The sequence below is a fragment of the Aquila chrysaetos genome, chromosome 6 (assembly GCF_900496995.4).
Source record: "Aquila chrysaetos chrysaetos chromosome 6, bAquChr1.4, whole genome shotgun sequence".
Classification (NCBI taxonomy): Eukaryota; Metazoa; Chordata; class Aves; order Accipitriformes; family Accipitridae; genus Aquila; species Aquila chrysaetos.
Window position 1 is genome coordinate 19,317,072 of NC_044009.1, and position 20,941 is coordinate 19,338,012.

A 20,941-nucleotide genomic window follows, 5' to 3' on the forward strand; every position below is an offset into this window, starting at 1 on the left:
GCACCTCCCAGGAAGGCTAAAAAGCTTTTCTACCCTCCTGAGGAGGAAACAAGCCCAGGGAAGCAGCAGGCTTAGCAGATGCAGAGCCAGGAGGGGAGGGATGCTCGCAGAGCGTGGCCCCGGCCCCGCTGCCGGGGCACGGCTGAGGACCCTCCTCCCCAGCCTGCTCAAGCCCTCTGGTTCTGCTCTCCTTCAGAACTGGTTCCCCATTGGTGCAAATTAGAGAAGAATTGGTTCAGAGTCTTTAATTGTGATTTTTATTTTTAATCTGCATAATTAGACTTGTAATGGACTATTTTCACAGTCTCGGGACTGCTCTGAGATCGTTACTGCTGGGTCCTGTGAGATTACCATCTGCGTGGCGAAGGCGAGGGCTGCCGGGCAGCCTTACGAGCCTCCTGTGGCTCCTTCAAATCACTCGCCACTTGAACCCCGGCTGCTTTCCCAAGCCACTCAAGGGGGTACATGCTTGCAAAACATTAGTCATCTGTCTCAACTCATGTCCTCAACAGATGTAATTGTTTAGGAGAATGTGGTGCTGAGGGGAGATTAATAGGGTCTGGGTTTCAGAATGACTCATTTTATATTAGCTGTGTCTTTAATGAAAGAAAATTAAAAGAAAGCAAAAGGAGAGGCAACACAGTAGCACCAGGTCTGGCACCGGGTTTCTGCTTCCCAGGTTGTGGGGAGGTGCTTGGAGGTAAGCAAGGGCTGGAGTGAGGCAGGGGATGGAGCTGAGAAGGTACCTGGATATCCTGGGGTGTGGATTGGGCAGCTCTCCCAAAGGACAGTGGTGGCTTTGCGGAGGGATGAGGCTGACAGGGTGGTTGGAAGGCGAGTAGGAAAAGGAGAGTTGAGCAAATCTCACTGCCCTGAAATCCGCCTCTTCGCTTCCCACATCCTTACGACTTCTCTCCTTTTCCATCCCCAGCATCCTCCTGATCCTTCCCAAGCCTGTTTCACCAGCCACAGATGGCCCCAAGACGCCCTTCCTATCCCTTACTCTGTCTACTTTGGACTTTGCTGCTGCTATGAAGTTTTATTTTGCAGCTGCAGAGAGAAGAACAAAATAAATCTTCATTCTGGGGGTGGCAAAATTCATTGTAGCCCGCGTGCTGAAAAGCCTTGGGCTGGCTCTACTGCCACATCTTGTTCTACTTAAACTGCTGCTTTTAATAGACCCAAAATGTTTGCTTTGCCAAAGATGTTTCCTTCTCTTCCAGCAGAACCATGTGCGCTGGTTTGCTCATGTAAGAAGTAGCCTGGCTGCGGGAGCTGCTGCCAGGGCTGTGTTGTGTTAGCTCACGTGGCACCAGCAGCACGAAGACTGGCGGACCACCCAACTGGAAATCTTCTGTTTGACTTCAGTTTTGGTGGCAGCTAGATTGGAGATTGTTTAAAGGGGATTTGAAATGTCTCATGAAAGCACATTTCAGATGCCAGCTCCTACCTTTAATTAACCCTTTGAAAATGGCACTTGCCAGTAGGGATCTGTAGTAGATTTTGGGGGTTGCATTCAGAGTAATTGGTAAGTTTCTACATGGAAGCTGGACAGCAGGTGTTAGCAAAGCAGTGCTCCTTTATATCTTTATCTGTTTCCCATTTCAGGTTCTCCATGGTAAGTGGCATTTCCTTCTCATCAAATATCTTTTGGCAGAGATTTCAAATGTTGGTACGAATCAATATCTGAGAGATGTAGTTGAATGTAAGGCGTGGATGTCAAGCCCACACCAAAAGTTTTGGCTCGGTAATGCTGTCCAGTTGCCCGCAAAGATCCTGCTGTGAATTTGGGCTGTGAATATCACTGTGAGATCTAAATGGTGGTATACAAACAATGCGAAATTTTCTCTGCGGTAGTGATTTGCAGGACCGCTACTTCTCCCCGCCCATCAGCTCAAATACAGTTTGGTGGCAAATAGGGTTGAGGACAAGCCAAGACCCGTGTGAGAGCAGCTTTCCTTCTGCAGTCCTGGGCAGTGCCCTGTGGATACAGAGGGTGGGGAGCAGCAGAGAGGGGTAGCTGCGCGGGGTTTTCGGTGTTCATTACATGTAGTAGGGAGCAGGCGACATAAAGGACTGTGCTGGTGCACGTTGCACCTTGCCACCCTGCCCTGGCCACGCTGGCTCCATGGGAGAGCCCCGACCTGCCTGGCGGGGGGTGCAGGTCCCCGCTGCGGTTGGGCAGCCGCTGCTGGTGTAAGCAGCCCCACGCTTTGCTCTTAACGTAGCTGAGCTGCTAGCTCAGCACGGTCATTGTGTCTTGAAACCCAACCCACAGCAGGCTCACGTGTCTCCTTTGTGGAGGGATCTGGCCACCTTCGGAGAGCACATAGCCTTGCCGGTGCTTGAAGTTCGATCAGCTCCACATACAGGCACCCCAGGGCTCAAAATGATCAGTAAACCACAGAAATGCTTTTCTACTACAGCACTGATTGCACTAAACTGTTACTGCTCTCCCGGGATCTCTGGGAAGGGCTTGCTCCTTCAGATGTCCCCCTTCAGCCAGCTGTTCTTGGCCACTTGCTCCACACCCGGCCGGGAGGCCGGGCTGAACTGGAGCAGTTGGGTGATGAGGGCTTGGCAGGGCTCCGGCAGCGGGGGCAGCCCCTCCGGGTACAGCACCCCTCTCTGCTGCTGCTGGGGCATGCTGCGGATGTGGGTGTCGTCAAAGGGCGTGTAGCCGGTCACCATGACGTAGAGCATCACCCCCAGGCTCCACATGTCGTACTTCTTGGCGTCGTAGGGGATGCCCATCAGCACCTCCGGGGAAGCGTAGGCCGCCGACCCGCAGAACGTGGTGCTCAGGTCCGGGTAGCTGTTGGCCTCCTTGCTAAAACCAAAGTCACTAAGTTTGGCCCGGCGGCCATCAGCGGTGAGCAGCACGTTCTCACACTTGAGATCCCGGTGCACCAAGTTGCGGTCATGCAGGTAGCGAACGGCCCCCACGACCTGTGCGAAGATGTCCCGGGCCTTGGGGACGCAGGGCAGCTTCCCCAGCTGCTGCACCACCTGCAGCAGGTCAGTGGCTGCCGCCTCCATCACGATGTAGAGCTTCCCATTGCAGACCTCGATGAGCTCAAAGATGCGCACGATGTTGGGGTGCCGGATCTTGCGCACGATGGAGAGCTCCCGGGGCAGAAACTTGTACACGAAGGCTGGGGGTGCTCGTCGCCGGTCCACCACCTTGATGGCTAAGGGGCCCTTGTATTTGTTGGAGGTGGCCGCTTTCACCTTGGAGAAGCTGCCCTCCCCTAATGTGTGACCCAGCCTGTAGCCCAGCTCACAAAGTAGCTTCTCTCCTGCGTTGTTTTTTGGCATGATGTGTGATCCCGATGGGCTTAATCGAAGCTGGTGTTTTGTTCCAGGATCTGAAAGCTTTAATACATGGTGTGTGGCAGCTGTTGACCTTCGCTGTCGCCCATGGTCCCATGGGTGCCTCTGTGGGCTCCAGGGCTCACCCCGGTATTATGATGGAGTGGAGTGTTGTGTGGCAGCACCTTTGTGAGATGACAAGGGTGCCTGGTGGGTCCCCCCTGCTCACAGGTGTCCCAGGCATGCCCATGTACACGCAGGGGGAGAACTCCCATGGGTGGATATTTTAGAGTTTTTACCTTTTCCGGCTCTTCACTTGAGTTTTCAAAACAGGGCTCTTCACATGATGAGAGTTCAAATGTCAGCTTTCTGCGATGAGGAATCCATTTGGGGACTTATACCAGTTTTCTGCGGGGTGTTAGGTATATTAAAATCAAAAGTGCACAGTGGTACAAAGGAGTGATTTCTACTGTCCCTAACTGCAAACCACCTTGGCTGGCTGTAAATATTTACTTTTTTATGAAGATGGTGCAGAGAGCTATTTTACTAGGTAGGCTTTCTGACTTTGTGTGATGTGGATAGGCAACTTTAAATGCATCTTTCAGAAGAAGCAGCTTTTCAGTTTCTCAAAGTTGGAATTGCTCTCCCTCTGTTTTTACCAGAATGATATTTTGGAGACCTCCAGAGAAGGAGTGAGACCAGAGATCCTTCAGAGAGCTTCTGTAATTTAGATTTTTAAAATGCTTTTAGTCAGTTTTAATTGCCATAAGGTGACAGTTTATTGAAGCATGGGGCAGGAGCAGAAGGTAGCTGGGCTGGGTCGCAACATCCACTCTGGAGCAAAGTGTCCCTCCCATTGCATGCTGCACCTCAGGCCGGTGTCAGCTCCTTCCTCCGGGTGCTACATCCTTGGCTCTCACAAACAGTTGTTTCTGGTTTGTGCTGGGTTTTTTTAAGCTGCTTGAGGATCCTGTCCTCCCTGTGGAGACCACATTTCCTTTCCAGCTGTACAAAGGAGCCTAGGACCACAAAATGTCCGTCTTCCTAAATACCAACCTAAATTCTATTTTTAATTTCTGAATATATGTTTCATTCTGCAAATCGGTTCTAAAGAGGAATAAGACTCAACCAAAGATGGAAGAAAATCTTTCTCATCTTGTCAGTGTTCTGATGTAATGTGAGGAAATTAAATTAATTAAAAACTGCAAACAGGTCTATGTGTGCCGCGGAGGTGCTTTGCCCGGACTCCTAAGGGCAAGTAATGTAATCGTCACGTCGAGTTTTATCTACTGTAGAAGTTGTGAGTCAAAACCAAACCACTTTCTCACTTCAGACGCTATTTCTACAGGCCAGTTGGAAGTATGGGAGTTCGACGTGCGGTGGAAACGCAGTTGCCAGGCATGTATCATCAGGCACGCACCATCAGGCATGCTGGCAAAAGGCCAGGCAAGCCGCATGTACGTTGCACGATGGAGGATTTGCTCCTGTGCAGAGGCTACCCTGGCTGGAAACGTTCAAGGTCAGGCTGGACGGGGCTCTGAGCAACCTGATCTAGTTGAAGATGTCCCTGCTCATTGCAGGGAGGGGTTGGACTAGATGATCTTTAAAGGTCCCTTCCAACCCACATTATTCTATGAGTCTACGATTCTATGCTGGCCACTGAGGAATGTCCTCGGTCCATCCTTATCTCCTCTGAAGAGAGCGGAGGCCCCACGTGACGGCCAGGGCTATGCCCGGGGCTGATGTCTGCACGGAGACTGAGTGGACGGAATCCCACATGCACGCAGAGGTGCAGGACGTGACCCAGCCAACGCTCTCTTTCTGTTTGAGCCATCAAATAAATGCCCCCAGATTTCTTACTTCTGAAGTGGAGCAGAAAGAAGCCGTTTCCAGACGTTCCCGTTCAGAAACTGCTGTTACTTAAACACAAAAAAATCCCACCTAGCAATCAGTAGGCCAGATGCAGAAAGCCATTTTGCTGGATACACATGATTTCCTGGCACTTCTCCTCAGCCCGTGAGTCATAACCACAGTGACTTCAGCAGAGCTCTGAGCTGGCCTTTTCACAGGAGCTGGGAACTTTGTGGTGGCTAAACATAACTCAACCAACATGGGCATTTTTACAAGGGAGAATGCTTAGACCAGGCACCCCTTCCCCGCTTACTAGCGAGCACCTCTGGAAAATGCCATCGTCGCACGCTCTGACAGAGAGAAGGATGTGTGCGTAGCTATCTATAGGGGTTTGGCTGGCGCTCAGTGTATCTTTTAGAACAGGAACGGGAGTTCACGTTATAGGTGCGTTCCCAAAGCCTACAGGTAAAATCCTCCTTTACGAGAAACCTCTTTGAAGCCTCCCATAATAACATAACCAGAAAAGGTGGTGTCCAAACCGCAGCAGAAAAACCGAAGCGGCAGCTACGAACTGTGTTGCAATGGTAAGGAATAACTTTGTGGAGTCCCGCATTGCTGGTAGCTCTCCGTCTGCTCGAGGGAGCTTGTCTCTTTGGGGAGGTTTTCAGCAAGTTTGGCTGAGCTGGACGGTTTCAGGCTCAGGAAGCCCTCCTCTAAGCCCAGAAAAAGCACCGTGCAGTTAGATGCTGCAGGAGCATCCCGGGGCTGCAGGGCTTGAGCAGTGCCTCGGAGGGAAGAAAGCCCTGGTGAGAACAGGGACGGAGCAGCTATCGTAGCAAACGCTCCCCCTCCTGTAGGCTCCAGGCTAAAACTCTGCGAGCTGGCTGTGCTGCCAGGGCTGCAGACAGCTTTACTGTGCATCTCCGTGCTCCCGACCCACAGCTCGCAGCGTGGCCCGGGACTGCTGCAAAAAAGCTCCCACGACAGACAGCAAGAGGCGTGAATGAGAGGTTCGGGGTTGGCAGGACACTGTCAGGCAGCGGAGGAGGAAAGATAGTTGAGCTCAGCTTCTTGTGCTGTGCTTAGATCTCAGAGAAACAGATTTTTGCCCTGTTAGCTGCTGGCTCAACAATTATTGGTGTGAAAATGCACCAAAAATCTCCTTTGCTTTCAATCCCTCCACTTCAAGTACAGCTACCTGTGGTATAAATATTTAGGTCACATCAATATACTTTAGTAGGGTACTCAGTACCAACATATAAAAGGATGCCCAACTTCTGAGCTCTCTGGTACATTTTTTGCATCAAAGCTGTGTTTGTAGAACTGACTTGTTCCATTGCTCTTGTAAACGAGAGTAATTAAAAATCAGGCAGCAATTACTGGTTTGTTAAATCTGGTACGTGAGTAGGAGGAGCTGGTCTGCAGAGGCATAAATTATTGGAGCTCACCGTCAGGGTTTTCATTATGGGGTTGTCTTCCGACTCTGGCGGCATGGTCATGCATCAGCCTGACGTGAAGTCGGTTCCTCTGCCAAAGGGCTGATCAAACTCCTGAAGGACCGTTCAAGGTGCTGTGCAGTGCAGGGACACCAGAGAGCTAGCAAGTGCCCCACAAGCAACCTACCTCTTTCAAACTCAGCATAAGCTAATGTACCTCCCTGGGTAAGTTTGTCCAGGGTGCATCATCCTGCATCGCCCAGGGCTGGACTGCTCACCAGAGACCAAGCTGTGCTGGGCATCACTTCACACCAAAACCAGGAGGAGTTCCGAGTTAACCCTCCCCAGGTCCTGGGTGCATTACAATTTCATAATATGGTTTTCCCTGGGGGTAACTCAACCTTGCTGAGAAGCTAATGCAGCTGAAGGTCTCCAACCTTCTGCACTGTATTACAGGTACCTTTGACCAGAAAAGAACAAAGAATCCATGAGATGTAACAGAGGAGGGTATTTTTTTTTTCTTTCTGCATCATCCCATAGATTTTTTCTGCTAATAATTAGGTCTTCTCTTGCAGGAAAATCCTGGCTGTGCTGCAGTTGATAGCTGGGAAATCACCAGTCTGCTGTCCGAACATTGGGGTTAATCAAACATGTCTGTGCGGTGCCTTTTTGGGTGGCTGCCCTCTTGCCGAACCTCAGCGAGGCAGTACTACATCAGTGTAATTACTGGACTGAGATACCAGCTGTCATGCAGTACGGCAAACAACTCGGCTAACAAGATGGCCATTAGAGCATGTATGCTTCGGAAACTTCTCCCTCTTCCCTGCGATCCCATCATCCCCGAAGTCCCCCGTCCTGTGACGCGATCCGTTGGGGCAGGGCTGCGGGGAGTCCCGCTGGCATGGGGACAGAAGTGGCAGAGCGGCCACATGGGCTCAGAGTGCCTGTCATTGATCTGATGGCAGATTGACACCTCGGGGGCAGGGATTTTGCACGTGAGCAAACGCTGTTGAGCGTAATGTGGGTCCTGCTGGCACAAGCGTACCAAAATATGTGTCCTGTTAATGCAGATGTCCTAGAAGCCAAAACAAACCATGGTTTTATACCGTATGCCATGAGGCTGTAAGTTTCAATGTGTAGAATAACCTCTGTACCTGCATGGAGCCCTTGAGATTTCTTTAAATACCTCTATTTCCATACAAGCAGAAATATTTTGCCCAGGGGTTGTAACTTTCAAGACCAGCCAAGTAATTCCTCGGTGCCCCACTTTGTGGCTAGCCTATGGCCAGACCTTATTGCTTAGCACCCTGTGAATGTGGGAATGGGCAAACCGCTGCACAAGAAGTAAAAATAACTAACGTTAATATTTTTGCTCGACTGCCTTGTTATAGATAGCACAAAGGGTAACCACATTTTTTCCTAGCAGATACTGAAGTTACCAAGATCTGCTTGCCAGCAATGGGTAAAGAAGGCTCTTTAAACAAAAGCTTTCCATATTTTATCCTGTATTGGATTTTATTATTTTTTTTTAATATGATTGGTTTACTTTCCCAGAGAACACCGGCCTGAAAAGAAACCCGCTGCTTGTAGCACTATTTTCCTGGATGCTGCAGGTGCTGAAGGCTGGTGAAAATTTTGCAGACAAGAATTCTTCTCTAGTCCCATGGAGCTATACTACACTCTCTAGGTATTAGTACCAAAGGGAACAAGCCAAGGTGAGGCTAACTTGTAACAGGTACAGCCACTCATTAGATGATAGGGCATAGCCAGTAAAGAAAATTACACTATTGGCAACTACTCTCGTTTTTCTGGTGGTGTTATTTGCCCCTTACTTGCCAAGTACTATTCAGTGAGCTATTTAAAGGTAATTCATCGCTGGCCTGTGTGATATCCGAGCAGTTGGAAAAATGGGGCAGATCCCATGAAAAGCATACTGAATCCAAGCTGCCGCAGGAGCTGAATTGCTGTCATTGCCCTAGGTCCTTTCCCGCAAAATCAAGCTGTCTGTAAGGTTATTTTAGGCACTGGTGTTAAACTGACCTGGAAAGTCAGAGGTACAAAACTAATTACAAAGCCTTGTCTCTGAATGTTTGATGAAAGCTCTGCATGTGTGCATACTACTGCAACCTAAATTTGGCCATGGTCTCATGGCTCCTTACTGGCAGCAACACCAGCATTGCCAATGGAGAAAACCAAAGTCGCAGGTAGTCAGAAAGCTGTGCTCGGTACTGTGCTGCTTCTTTCTTTCTTTCTTTTTCTTTTTTTCTTTCTCTTTCTTTCTTTCTTTCTTTCTCTCTTTCTTTCTTCCCTCTCATGTTTCAAGGATTGGTGTTTGTTTAAAATACTCTGGCTATGTTGGGTTTTTTATCCCTTTGGCAGATAAGGAGATCTGCAACTTCACATTCCTGGTGTTCAGAAGCAGCTGTGATCCCCACAGCTGTTTGCCATCAGATCTTGCCCTTAGCCTCTTGTTCAAACAGAATAAACTAGTGAAGCTGGTTGTGGGACTAGTAAGAGGTCTCCTAGAAATTTGGCAGGATGAGAGGAACACAAAACAGAAAACTCCGTGGATGTCCATTGGATTAACAAAGGTTGTTCAGACACCAAAGAGAAACCTGAGGCTGGCACGCCTTGTGTGCCAGAAACATCTCTTTATGTAAATGAGAATTTAAACCACGTGAGGGACATAAAATGAGCTCGTAAGCCATCAGAGGGAATGGCTATATGGCACTAGGCCATACTACCACCTCCTGGAGCAGCTTGCGAGTGCCTCAGTAGGTGCCAAAGGAGATGAAGGATGGAAAGGGCTAATGGGCTGGCCTGCAAACATGATTTTGCAGCTGGCATCGCCAGGCTGCACCTGCCTAGAATCTCAAACCTGAAGGCAATAAACTAGAGTCGAGTAGGAGACAAAAGGGGTTAAGCAGGCTCTGGCATGCTGGTTGCTTGAGGACCAGGAGGACTCTCCTGGCAGGTCTGCCATTGACAGGTTTTGCACCAAAACTCTTCTGGAAAGAGGGAGGAAGAAGAGTGAGATCTTCTGCGCCCATCCTTGCGGTAAGTGGAAAGTCATGCCTGGCTCATCAGACCTAAGGAAAACCAGCTGTGTAGTGAAGCAAGCTTTCCTTTTCAGTGCTGGAATGCCTGCTGAGCGGGGGGAGGCATGGCTGGGGAGAGCTGGGAGCGGAGGGGGGGCTCAGCCTCGGGAGCTCACCACAGCCCTTTCCTGGCCAGAGGTGTTGGGTCTCCCTGTGTCTTTGTTCAGATGGCTCCTTCCCACCACCTGCCTTCCAAAAGCCAGGAAGCTTTTTCTTTCTTGGCCCACGCTGCAGACGCTTGGCTTGGCCTTCAAGTGGCTGATTCCTGTGCATTTACCAGGGAGATCCTCCAAACATCCCCACGAGCCAAAGGGAAGGGCTGTGCAGCGTTGACGGGCTGCCCGGTTGAGAGAAGTGTCTGAGCTTGTTCTTCCTGCCCCTCCTTGAGGCCAGGGAAAGAGCCCAGCAAGCCTGCCGAGATACCCCGCCAGCACTGGGCAGCCGTTACGAAAGGTGTGGGTAGGAACTGGGGCTCTGCGCTGCACATCTCCTGAGACCAGGGAACATTTCTCTGCTCTCCTTGTTGCTTCAGCATTGACAAGTCGCTTTTCATAGCTGAAAGATTAAATGCCTGCGACAGCTGTTAACTTGCTTACTGTATTTGTGTGCCTGCTATCTCTGTCCCTAGGCAGAGCTAGCCAGTGTTTGTCACGGCTGGTTGTCAGACAGGAGGGAGAGGGCTTCAGGTGAGGCTTGAAGCAAGGCAGAGACTTCAAAAGCCACAGCAAGTGCCTCTTGGGTTAGTGGAAATGGAGTTGGAATTGGGTGGTGACAAGGGTCAAGAGAAAAGTTGGGAAATGAGCAGCTTTTCTGACCACATCAAGTCATGTCCATTAAATCCAGATATAATTAAATTAGAAAAGCAGGTAAGTGTTTTGTGGCTAACCGTCCCAAATGAACAATACTTAAATTTCTTCCTTGCACTGATTTACTTACCTGCCTGTGGAGAACCTCATTACAGAGCATTATGTATTCAGAACAAGATTTAGTTGTCTGGCACCTATTGTAATTAATTTGTGGCCAATTAAGGACTGTGGAACTTGGCCTGTAATTAGGATACGACAGCCTATGGTACACAGAGTCGGAAAGTTGATGGCAAAGTGTTACGGCTATAGAGCAGATGTTTAAATGCCTTTAAATGGTATGGATGTTGTCAGAGGCCAATTTCATGAGTTGCTCCAGAGTCATGTGCTAAAACACTTCCTGAAGGTGCTCGACTAATCGCTGAGATGGCTGCTCCCACACGCCTGGCCAGTCCTGTATGAGCCAGTCCTGTACGAGCGCCTGGCAGGGCTGGAGCTGAAGGAGAGAACAGGCTAGACATGCAAACCAAAAAGCTTCAGAGCTGTCAAGATTGATGAGAAAGCTTAGGCTGAGATTTGGAAGATAGTAAAGACAAATCCTAAGTGGCAGAAGGAGGTAATCTTGGACCAGATAGCTGGTGTGGGTATGCATGTATCAAAGAGGGAGGGAGGCAGGCAGGCACTTTGGGAACAAGGCTGGAGACAGCTAATGGGGTCTGAAGGTCTGTTTGCTGACCAGACTCCATCTGTCTACTCCATCTAACATCTAACTGGACAGGCTTTTGTGGCATTTGAAGAAACTGCCTGAGAAACCAAGCAAGAAACTAGCCGTAACCCTGAGAGGAAAACCGCCAAAGCAAGCTGAGGCTTATCACACGCAGAGACAAAAGGACGGGCGGTTTGGGTGAGCAGTGAATACAGATCGGCTCACACAAGTAGCAGAAGATCCTGCATTACATCATTTGTTGCTTTGCTTTCCAGAGAAGTGAGCTTTGCACCGCTTTCCTGTGCACGTGTTTCCCTAAAAGGGAAATAAATCCATTAAAAGCAGAAACCAGGCATTCCCCTTGATTTACCGACAGTGACTGCAGAGCATGGAGGCCAGGCATGCCAGCCTGGGCTGGGACGGAGGGGTGGGCATGCCTGCACCCCGCTGCTCAGGCGGTGGGTGCTCACAAGCCATGAATTATATATAATATCACAGTGCCCTCTTGGGGGCAGGTGTTCCTTAGCAATGGACCTTTATGATTCCTGCACTGCAGATCTCCTTGCTCATTCGCCACTGTTGTTTATTCTAGGAGCTCACGCTGCCTAGCGAAATCGTGGATTTTCCCACCAAACACTGCTCGTTCTAAGGGAGAGTTCAGAATTTTGGCCTTGGATTTTTATTTTATGATTATTTCAATATAAATCCTTATTCTGCTGCTGATCTGTACTTTAAATCTAAAATAACAGAAGCGAGGAGGGTGAGGAGCTCCCGAGTGAAGATGGCAGTCTGCCCTCAGAAATGAAACCTATCTTGTTTAAACACTTTCAGATGACTCGGCCCCAGCAAGAAACAAATTGTTTTAACAATAGATTTAATTAGCTGGTGTTTGTATTCCTTCACAGTGCACTTGAGTCCCGGTGCACCTGCTGGTAGGCCTGTCTCAAAGCCCTGGTGTCTCCTGCAAAGAAGTGTGAAGAATGACTGAAGCCTTAAATAAGGATGAGGTTAAGTATGGCAATTCCCTGCTGACTGCAGGAATAGCCTGGAGAGGAGGGGAGTGTGACTGGTTTCTCTTCTCCTCTAGCTTTTGCAGTACAGTCTTTTGTTAAACGTTAAAAAGAAATAAAACGTGAATAAAAACACAACTTCCAGCAAATACTTGGGATGATCCTATGGAACTGTAACCATGTCACACCTAATAAGGCTCTTGATGCCCTACCGTTGCTGTTAATGCTCTGAAGGTAGGATACCTAAGACCAAACACTTTGCCTGTTTTTTACTAGCCACTCTGACTCACAAAAATAGGTAAACAAACAAACAAACTTTTGTTGTAATACAGACCTATCATTTCCCCGATTCCTTATGTTTGTAGAATTATGAAAGAACCTCTATTTTAAGGAAGATATGAAATGACAAGGCTTTGACATTTGTGACAGTTTTCCTGCATGTACACATCTGAGACTGTGTGTGTGGTTTTGGGGTTTGGTTTTGGGGTTTTTTTTTGTTTGTTTGTTTGTGGTTTTTCTAACAAATTCAGCTAAAAGCCCATCTGTGGTAAGGATTCAGTTGAAAAAGATATGCCACCTGGCAGATGAGTCCATGACCCTAAAAGCTGGTTTCTCAGAAAAGCCAGCCTCTAAGATTGATGATGTGGGCTTCCATATCTTTTCTTTGTCTATTTCTAGATCTAGTTTACTTCACATCAGAAATAGAGTTTTCCTAAATGCCAGGCCTGAAAACTTGTTCTGGGCTCTGACAGTCAGTCTTTCATGCTGCTGCTTCTCCCCTTCCCTCTTCCCATGTCATTATCTCCCTAAAAATAATGATGCTGTTACAGGGCAGCAGCCCTTGGACATCATCCAGCTATACCAGGCAGCACCATCGGTTTGGAAGACAGAGCACAGGCAAAAAAAAAAAATCATGGTTTGAGGAACACTTATCCAACTAGGTGCAGTTGGGAAACGCTAGGATAGATCTTCTGTTTTCCTTGATCGGGCATCCCTTTGTTAAACTGGGAGGGGCGGGGGGGAGAAATCCCTGTATTTCTGAGTGCACCTTGCTTTGTGTGCTGAAGCCTCTTTCCTTGGAAAGACAACTCTTGGCCTCTCCAGCTCCCTGCTTTGCTTTCTAAGCTCCCACGAGGTAGGATGCAGCATGTCTTCTGTGCTGTCTTTGTTTCCTTGGTTCTTGCTTGTCCTCAGCCTGCATAAAGGAAATGGCTGCTTTCTTTTTGCTATTTAGTAGCTCCATTTTTCAGGGGGGCAAGTTGTTTGATTATTACTTACTGGATCCCGCTCTCAGTTTGGTTTAAGTCTGACAAGATTTAACTGCGTGGCCTGAGCTGGTTTGTGCCAGGAAGGACTAAAGCTGAGTATTTTGGGAAAGTATCCATATTTTAGGAAAGTATTATTTCTGTGGACAAAGGAAGAGGAGGAAAAACCTATTATTTGAGAGGCCGCGATAGTCTGACAGGGCAAGGCCTGGCATCGGGACGAATGATAGTTTCTGCTAGGGACGTGGCTTAAATCTGTTCAGTCTTGGCCAGCCTGTGAGCCTTGAGAGCATGTCATTAGCAGAGCCCAGCTGATACCCCGCAGGCAGCAGTTCCAGCTGCAGGGACTGGGGCGAGCCCGAGTGGGATCTCCATGGCACTCAGAAAGCAAAGCAGGGAAGTCTCTTGTGCATCTTTCCCCCCCTTCCCCAGTTGGTTTATTTATATAGCTGAGCAGGTGTATTTAAAGTTAATTTGGGGCAGGATGACACAAAATACTTGCAGGTTCCCCCTTCCAGAGAAAACAATGGATTTTTTTTTTTTTTTTTTTTTTGAGAAGATAATGGATTCAAAACCCATTTTGCTGTCCCATCAAGCCTGTATCAGCAGGTTAACAGTGTAACAGTAGCATGGTAAGCAAGAAGGCAATGATGGCATCTCTGGGCTCTTAGGGACTGCTATAATACTGGCAGTGGTGTGAATCAGGCACAACCGGTTTGTCAAGATAGTAAATGTTTTATTCCTCCCAGGTATTTGGGTGGCAGGTAGGTGTGATAGAGAGAGGCATCAGTGTAATCATTAAGACGGTAATGTCTCCTGCATGCTCTTCCTTCTCTTGAGTCGCTCCAGTGTCCTGAATGCACACGGGGGCATGGAGGAGTAATGAGGCAGGGTTTCATCAGGAGCTGTCAAATGCAGAAATAAATAACTTCAAGCAATATAACTTCACTCAATTTGTATCTGCTTGTGCTGGCGATACTTTGTATTTACATGGTGCCATGGGAAACTATTTTTAAATGTTAAAATTTAAATGAACACAGGGTCCTGCAGGCTAAATCTGTTACCAATGATAACATTTCCACTGTAGTTTGTTTTGTAGCACCTCAAGAAAAGCAGCTGAAGTGATTTATTTTCATTCCCAAGGGAAAACATAGCCTTTAGAGCCTATGTGAGCTCTAGAGGAAAAGCAACCACAGCACTGGGCAGGCGGTATCTGCAGTCACAGAAACAACTGATAAAAACTTTCTGATCTTATCACTTCGCAGATAGGTTTTTGCTAAAGGATGCAGACATGAAAGAGTCTCTGGGGCCCTTCTGCCCTACATGGGAACACTAGCAACAACCCCGGCACAGTTTAAGAAACTGGTTGTCTTAGTCACTGTGTAAGACTCGGTTGACTGATGAGGTTGTGGGGAGGCACAAGGGCACAGGAATGAGGGGGTGAGAAGAGCCTGGGACTTGGAAGGGCTAGTACGTGGGGTTACTTACACCTATGGCATGAAGGGTCCCCAGGCACCCCTGCATTTCATTTCACCCAAGTAAGTGTGAAGAGAATTTTTACCCTATGCACATCTGGGCGTAACTCATGCTTCTGGACTGTAAGTCATGACTGTGGTGATCCTGCGCTCCTCCATGGTATAGGGCTGAGCTGGGCATGGGTGTCCAGGCCCCAAGGTGATCTAGACGCACCAGTCTTAATGACCCTTGCAACTCTTTCCCCATCCAGACTGGGATTTGGATCACCCTGCGGTAGCCTAGTCACGCTGGTCTCTACGGCATGAAAACCTAAGAGAGGACCAGACTTCAACCACTCACCAGTGGCACAGCTCGTAAGCCTCAGACTGTACCCTACAATAAGCAAAAGGGCGTTTGGGAGAGTGGTGAAAAAGGTCCACGAAAAGGACCGGCCTGATGTGTTTGTGATGTACATAGAGCATGGGAATTCTCTGCAAATATTGACGTGTATTCTTGGAGGAGCAGGCTTATGTGCAGCAACATTTCCAGGGCCACATCTTTCTGATGTCTCCATTCCACTGTAATCAAATGTGTAACCTGCTTGTCACTCTGTCTTCCTAGATCCATATCCTGCCTGGCTATGGTATGTTTATTTTCTTCAATAGTCCATTTTTTTGGTGGATCAAACTAGAAATGGTGGCAGCAAAAGGAAGCAGTAAGGCCTAAAATAAGCCTCTGTCAAAATGATCCTCGTGTCCCTCTCAAGTGTCTCTTATCCAGCTCGCACCCACGGCCAGTCGATGCAGGCCTGTGCCAACACAGGCTGGTTGGTCACAAAGGATATATGGCAGCAGCAGTCCAGAGATGCTTCAGATCTTGGTCACTTACCAGTTCCTTGAGAGGCTTCCCATTTACGTTGCACAGCAGGAATGACAAAATTAGACCACTGATACAGTCAGATTACTTTCCCGTGTGACATATACATGAGAAGTTGGTTTGACATCAGCTGAGAAAGCCCCTGAGGGCCAGTGAGTAAGTAGACACCACCAGTGACTAAGACCCTCCCAAATGTTGTGGTCAGACTGGTGGTAGAGCAGCACTGCACACCTCTGGGACTGACAACCAGGATCAGCAGTGTGAGCAATAGGCGATGGATCCAGGCCCAGCAAGGAGAAAATGCCGCTCCCAGTGTGCATTCATTGCACGCTGGCAAAGTGTGCTGGCAAAGCGTGTACTGGAAGTGGGTTCATATGCCTCTCTGCCGTTTTTTTTTTTTTTTTTTTTTTTTTTTTTTTAAATATTCAAGCAACACCTTTTTTTTGTGTGTGTGTTTGGTGGTCAATTTTTCATGAGGTGCAGATCTAATTAAAAATTAACACCTGACTTAACTGCATAGATATTACCTGAACAGATCAACATGGCCATTGCTAATTTAGATGCTAGAATACAGCATCAGATGTTGATTTTTCTCTAATCTGTCTCTTGGACTAAAAAGTTTTTTGCACTTTAGAACTCCTCAGCACTTGAAACCAACACAGGGCAGACAGATGATGTCCTGTATTTCATGACACTGTAATGCTAGTGGTGGTCTAAGCACAGGGGCTTCTTTGAGAAGGGAACTGCCATCACAGAGGTAGGCTTCTCATAAGAGAAGCATGTATAAGAGGATACAGGATCAGGGCCTGATCCTTTGGATACCGCCATTTCTTTGCAAAGACTCGCAACCCTCTGCTCTGTGGCAGATCTGCCTTGTGCCGGGTGGGATTCTGTGCAACCAGCTTTGTGACAGGAAGGCACCTGGTGACGGCACGAATGGCCCGTGCGGTCTCTCTTTCCTCCTAGCGTCCCTCTCCATAGGTTCCTTGCACACCTAGGTGGGATGCATCATTCCTTTGCAGAATTTACAGCTCCGGTTTCTGAGAGGGAATATTTGAAGAGGAGTTTCTGGGTTTGAATTGCTGAGAAAAAAGTCTGTTTAGGAGGAGATGAGGATTTCTTTTTTGTATCTCCTTTCCCTGCCTTTTCCTACTAGGAAAATGTTCTTTACACTTATAATGAGGGGGATTTCCCACCTAGCTGCCTTTGTTTTCAGCTTGGATGTTCTTTCATCATCTCCTTCCTGGCAGACACAGCCTCTGGCTAAGGAGAAACTGCTGTTTCTCCAGCCCCTCTGAAATTCCTCCTCACCTCTCGGAATACCAAGTATACCTGATATATCAGGCTTGCAGGCTCGATTGCAAGGCGCTGATCAAGCATTTTGTCCTCGGGCATGGGAAAAGGCCCTGGATTAAGAAATCTTCAATTATTCTGCTGCCCAAGCTTGTGGATTCTCCCTGCGTTGCTGTGACCCCCAGATGCGAGATGTCCTCCCTGGCAGTGGTCAGGAGAGCACAGTAAGGCCGTTGCTAATGCTTTCCAGGCAGTGCATTTGCTCTCTGTAGACCCTCTCCCTGCTGTCTTTTAGGAGGATCTGATTTTAGGCACTCTTGCTGCATTTTCCTAACTCCAAAAATAGATGGCTCTGTCTAATTATGCTTAATGCTTCTGGGTGCATAATTGCAGGAGCCAGGTGAGAGTGCACTGTTCTGCTTCCTCATCTCTTTTATCCAGGGCTTCCGTAATGACAGCTGATTGTCCCATCACCGTTTTGCTTGCATGCATGATTTATAGTCTCTTTCGTGGCAAATTGATCAACTTTTTCCGGCTCCATTCGAGCTTTCTTGTGTTAACCATGGAGAGATGGCGGTGGCTGGGCTGGGCTTCCTGAGGTAGACATGGGAAGAGGAGCAGCGTATCCTGTGGGCTCCCAGTCCTGTGCCTACCCCCCGAGACGTGCACATAACTGCATCAGCTGTAGCCTGGAGACTGGCTGAGCAAAGCGCTGGGTGGGCAACGATTACGCTTGCTCTGGTGCCTGCCTCTTCTGCACGCCTCCTGGAGGCACTCCTCGCCACAGGGCCATTTCACAAGGCTTCAGTGTAGCCATGAATCTCAGCTTTTCCTCTCGGATCAGCCTCAAAGAGTGTTTTACTTCTATGCTTCCTAGCACAGGTCTTGTGCAGGCACATTGGCATTTCCAGCCCTCCGCCATACGTCTCGGAGGGAGGCTTCGGTTCCTCAAATCCTCAGATAAAATATTCTGGGGAAGATTTGCTATGTGTTTTCCCAGTCTCTACGAGGTGGCTACTGTCAAGGACAGGGAACAGCACTGGAAAGACCTGTCCTCTCACGCAGCCTGGCTGCTCTTACATTTATCTTGTCCTGAAAAAAAAAAATCAGCTGCTGGGTGTTGTCATGGTGTTGCCTCCTGCTTCCCATTTCACTTTGCTCTGTGTGGGCAGATGTCACTTGTTTTCTTCTTTCTAAGGTAACCGCAGCCGGTGCTGTGATTCTTGGTTAATGTGCAAGACCCTAAATGTTTCCATTTGCTAAGCCTAATGACTTATACCTGATGCAAATGCAATCCCCAGCAGCACTGCACCTGCCTGGGAAACTGCATCTTACAGGCAGCCTTTGCTTTTCTGCCTCTACCCTTCACGAACCCAAGGATTAAAAGTCAGAGCCTTTGACTGAAACCCGCCAGAAATGATGCCTGCTGCCCTCCGCCCGCCCGAGCCCATTTGTGCCGGTGCCTCCCTGGAGCTTTGGCATCCAGTGCTGGTGCAGCGCAGGGGCTCTGCAGAGGTCAGATGTACCCACCTGCTTCCAGCCGAGCATTTCTACCTCCACAGAGCCTCCAGCCGGGCAAAAACGTTGCTGCCGCAGGAGATCTCAGCTCCGTTGCCCGTCCGGGGGCTCGGAGCAGCTTTCTCTAAATAGTTAGCAAAGAGTGGCTTTCCAGTGGAGGACATCCTAGCTGTTGGAGGACGGGCTAAGGAAGGACTCATCCCCATGTGGCAGCAGAAATGAAAGCTAGCTGAGCTGAGATGGCAACAAAGGCAGGGGAAAGGGCTGTCAAAGGAGTAAGAGAGCGCCATTGAGAAAGGATGCTCGTGGCTGTGTTTCACACTGGGAGCCTGCACGGAGGGTTATCATTTATCATCGGGCTTTAAGAGCCTGCTCTAAGCCCCTCCTTTGGGGAATCAAAGCCACTTCATAATTCACAGGTTTTTGCCTTTATAAGATTTATTTTTCTACCAAACTCTTGTAGGAAGGGGAAATCTAGGACAGGTGGGTAGCTTTAGAAAGTATCAAGCCTCTTGAACTGCAAACAAGTTCTCTTTATCTCCTGTTCTAAATCTCTGTAACTTCTCCAGTGACCTCTCTGACAGATCCCCAGGAAGCAAAATAAACACCGGGTTTGGCCTGGTTTATTCTGCAGAACAACTACTTGCAAAATCAATGGTGAGTTGTTTTTCTACTTCTCTGCTGAAGCCAGAAATAGGTCAAGCAGCAAGCCAGCGTTTCTGAGGCAGCCATGAGTGACTGGTGTACGTAGGTGTATTTCAGAGGTGGCCTCTCTCTGAGGTTAATGTTCTCCTGCCTAAAATCCCCGCAGCTTCCTTCTGCTAGAAGGAGGAGGAAGTGAATTGTTTGCAGCAGAGAAATGAAACCACTTGGATTTCCTTGAACAAGGAGGGTAGGTTTTTCAAGAGAAGATGTATGTAGTACATCCTCCTTACGAAGCACTGCATCCGTGACACCCAGTTAATTTGGTTACAGCAAGACAGCAATATTCACAGTATTTTAGGTCTACTCTTCAGTAGGGTTGTCCCACTTAATTTCCCTTGGAAAATCCCAGCCCTGGTGATTGGCTTTATTTTCTGCAGATCTTTCAGATCTTTGCTTGTCTCTTTTGAATGTTTGGCAGCATTTTCAGTGACACAGGCTGTAACAAACTGCTGCAAGGGCTTTCACAAGCAGTTGCCGCTTTGGAAAAAATAGGGGTCTTTGTTCTCTCGTGTGCCATGTACCCTCCTGAGTGTGAAATCAACCCTTCAGAACACACACAGCCAGAGTGCAAGGGTGACAGCCCACAGATCGTTTAGTATTGCTCTTAATTGTTAGGGCAGCAGAGAAACAGTAATTAGACACATGCGATGTTCTATCTCCTATCTACACTGTGGTTTTTCATATCAAACTGGCTTGCCTGAAAGGCTGAATTCTTGGAGCTGAAACCTGGGAGACCCAGGAGGCTGCCACTGATGTGCGCGGGCTGAGAACTGCTGAAATGTTCCTCTCTGTTTCCTATGAGCGGTCAAGTCAAATAGCACAAGTAATTTGTGGGCTTTCTCCAGCCAAGGTCATAGGGAAGAATTTCTAAAAAAGAAAACGATCAGCCTGTTTTGGAAAATGCAAATTAAAAATGTGCTTTATCACAGCATCGGAATGGGAGCTGCTCGCAGAGGAAAGCGAAGAAAGCCAGACGTGGGAAATGACCTTCCAGAGCTTTCACCCTGGTGACACGTGCCTCTCTGTCACTGTGTCACGAGGGACTATACACTAGTGTAGCTGCTGCAACAAGCCCGGCAGAGTCCTTTCCTTGCCAGCTTCCTCACCAGTTCTTCAGAAGGGTTCAGGATAGCCCCTCTCAGATAACACCTACTGCGCTCGTGCTTGTTTCCTCTCCTTCCACCTAAAGGTCTCTTTCAACATCTGTGTTGGCTGCTGCAGCCTCTTTCCCTCTTGCATCCTAGTATGCACAAAATCTCCCTCCAATCCAGAGAACACACAGCTAAGTTGAGCCTTCTCCGGTGTTACCTTGTAATTTCTCCTTTCTTGGAATTCCTGCATGACCAAGGTCACGCTTCTTTTCAATTTCAAGATCTTTCGTGAGTCTACTCATCTTTGGGTTTTGCTCCTATGTGCTCTCCTGTGATCCAACATTGTCCCTCTTTCTGTTCCTATACAGTATCTCTGATTTTTTTTTTAATTATTATTATTTTTAAATTTTTTTCCCCCTTCCCATTGTACCTGCTATGCTACTCTGTCCTTTAGATACTTCGGTAGCAGTCTCCTGCACCACCTAGAAGTGTCCCTGGACTTCCTCAGATAGGCCAGCTGCA

The 20,941-nt window shown here is 48.3% G+C and overlaps 1 protein-coding gene across 1 annotated transcript; it reads right to left on the bottom strand.

Annotated features, from left to right (window-relative positions):
* Positions 1-2,484: 2,484 nt before the first annotated feature.
* Positions 2,485-3,375, bottom strand: TSSK6 (testis specific serine kinase 6). The gene has a single exon (XM_030018527.1). It carries the CDS (start codon positions 3,316-3,318, stop codon positions 2,485-2,487), a length of 834 nt encoding a protein of 277 aa, XP_029874387.1. The 5' UTR covers positions 3,319-3,375.
* Between the last annotated feature and the right edge of the window lie 17,566 nt (positions 3,376-20,941).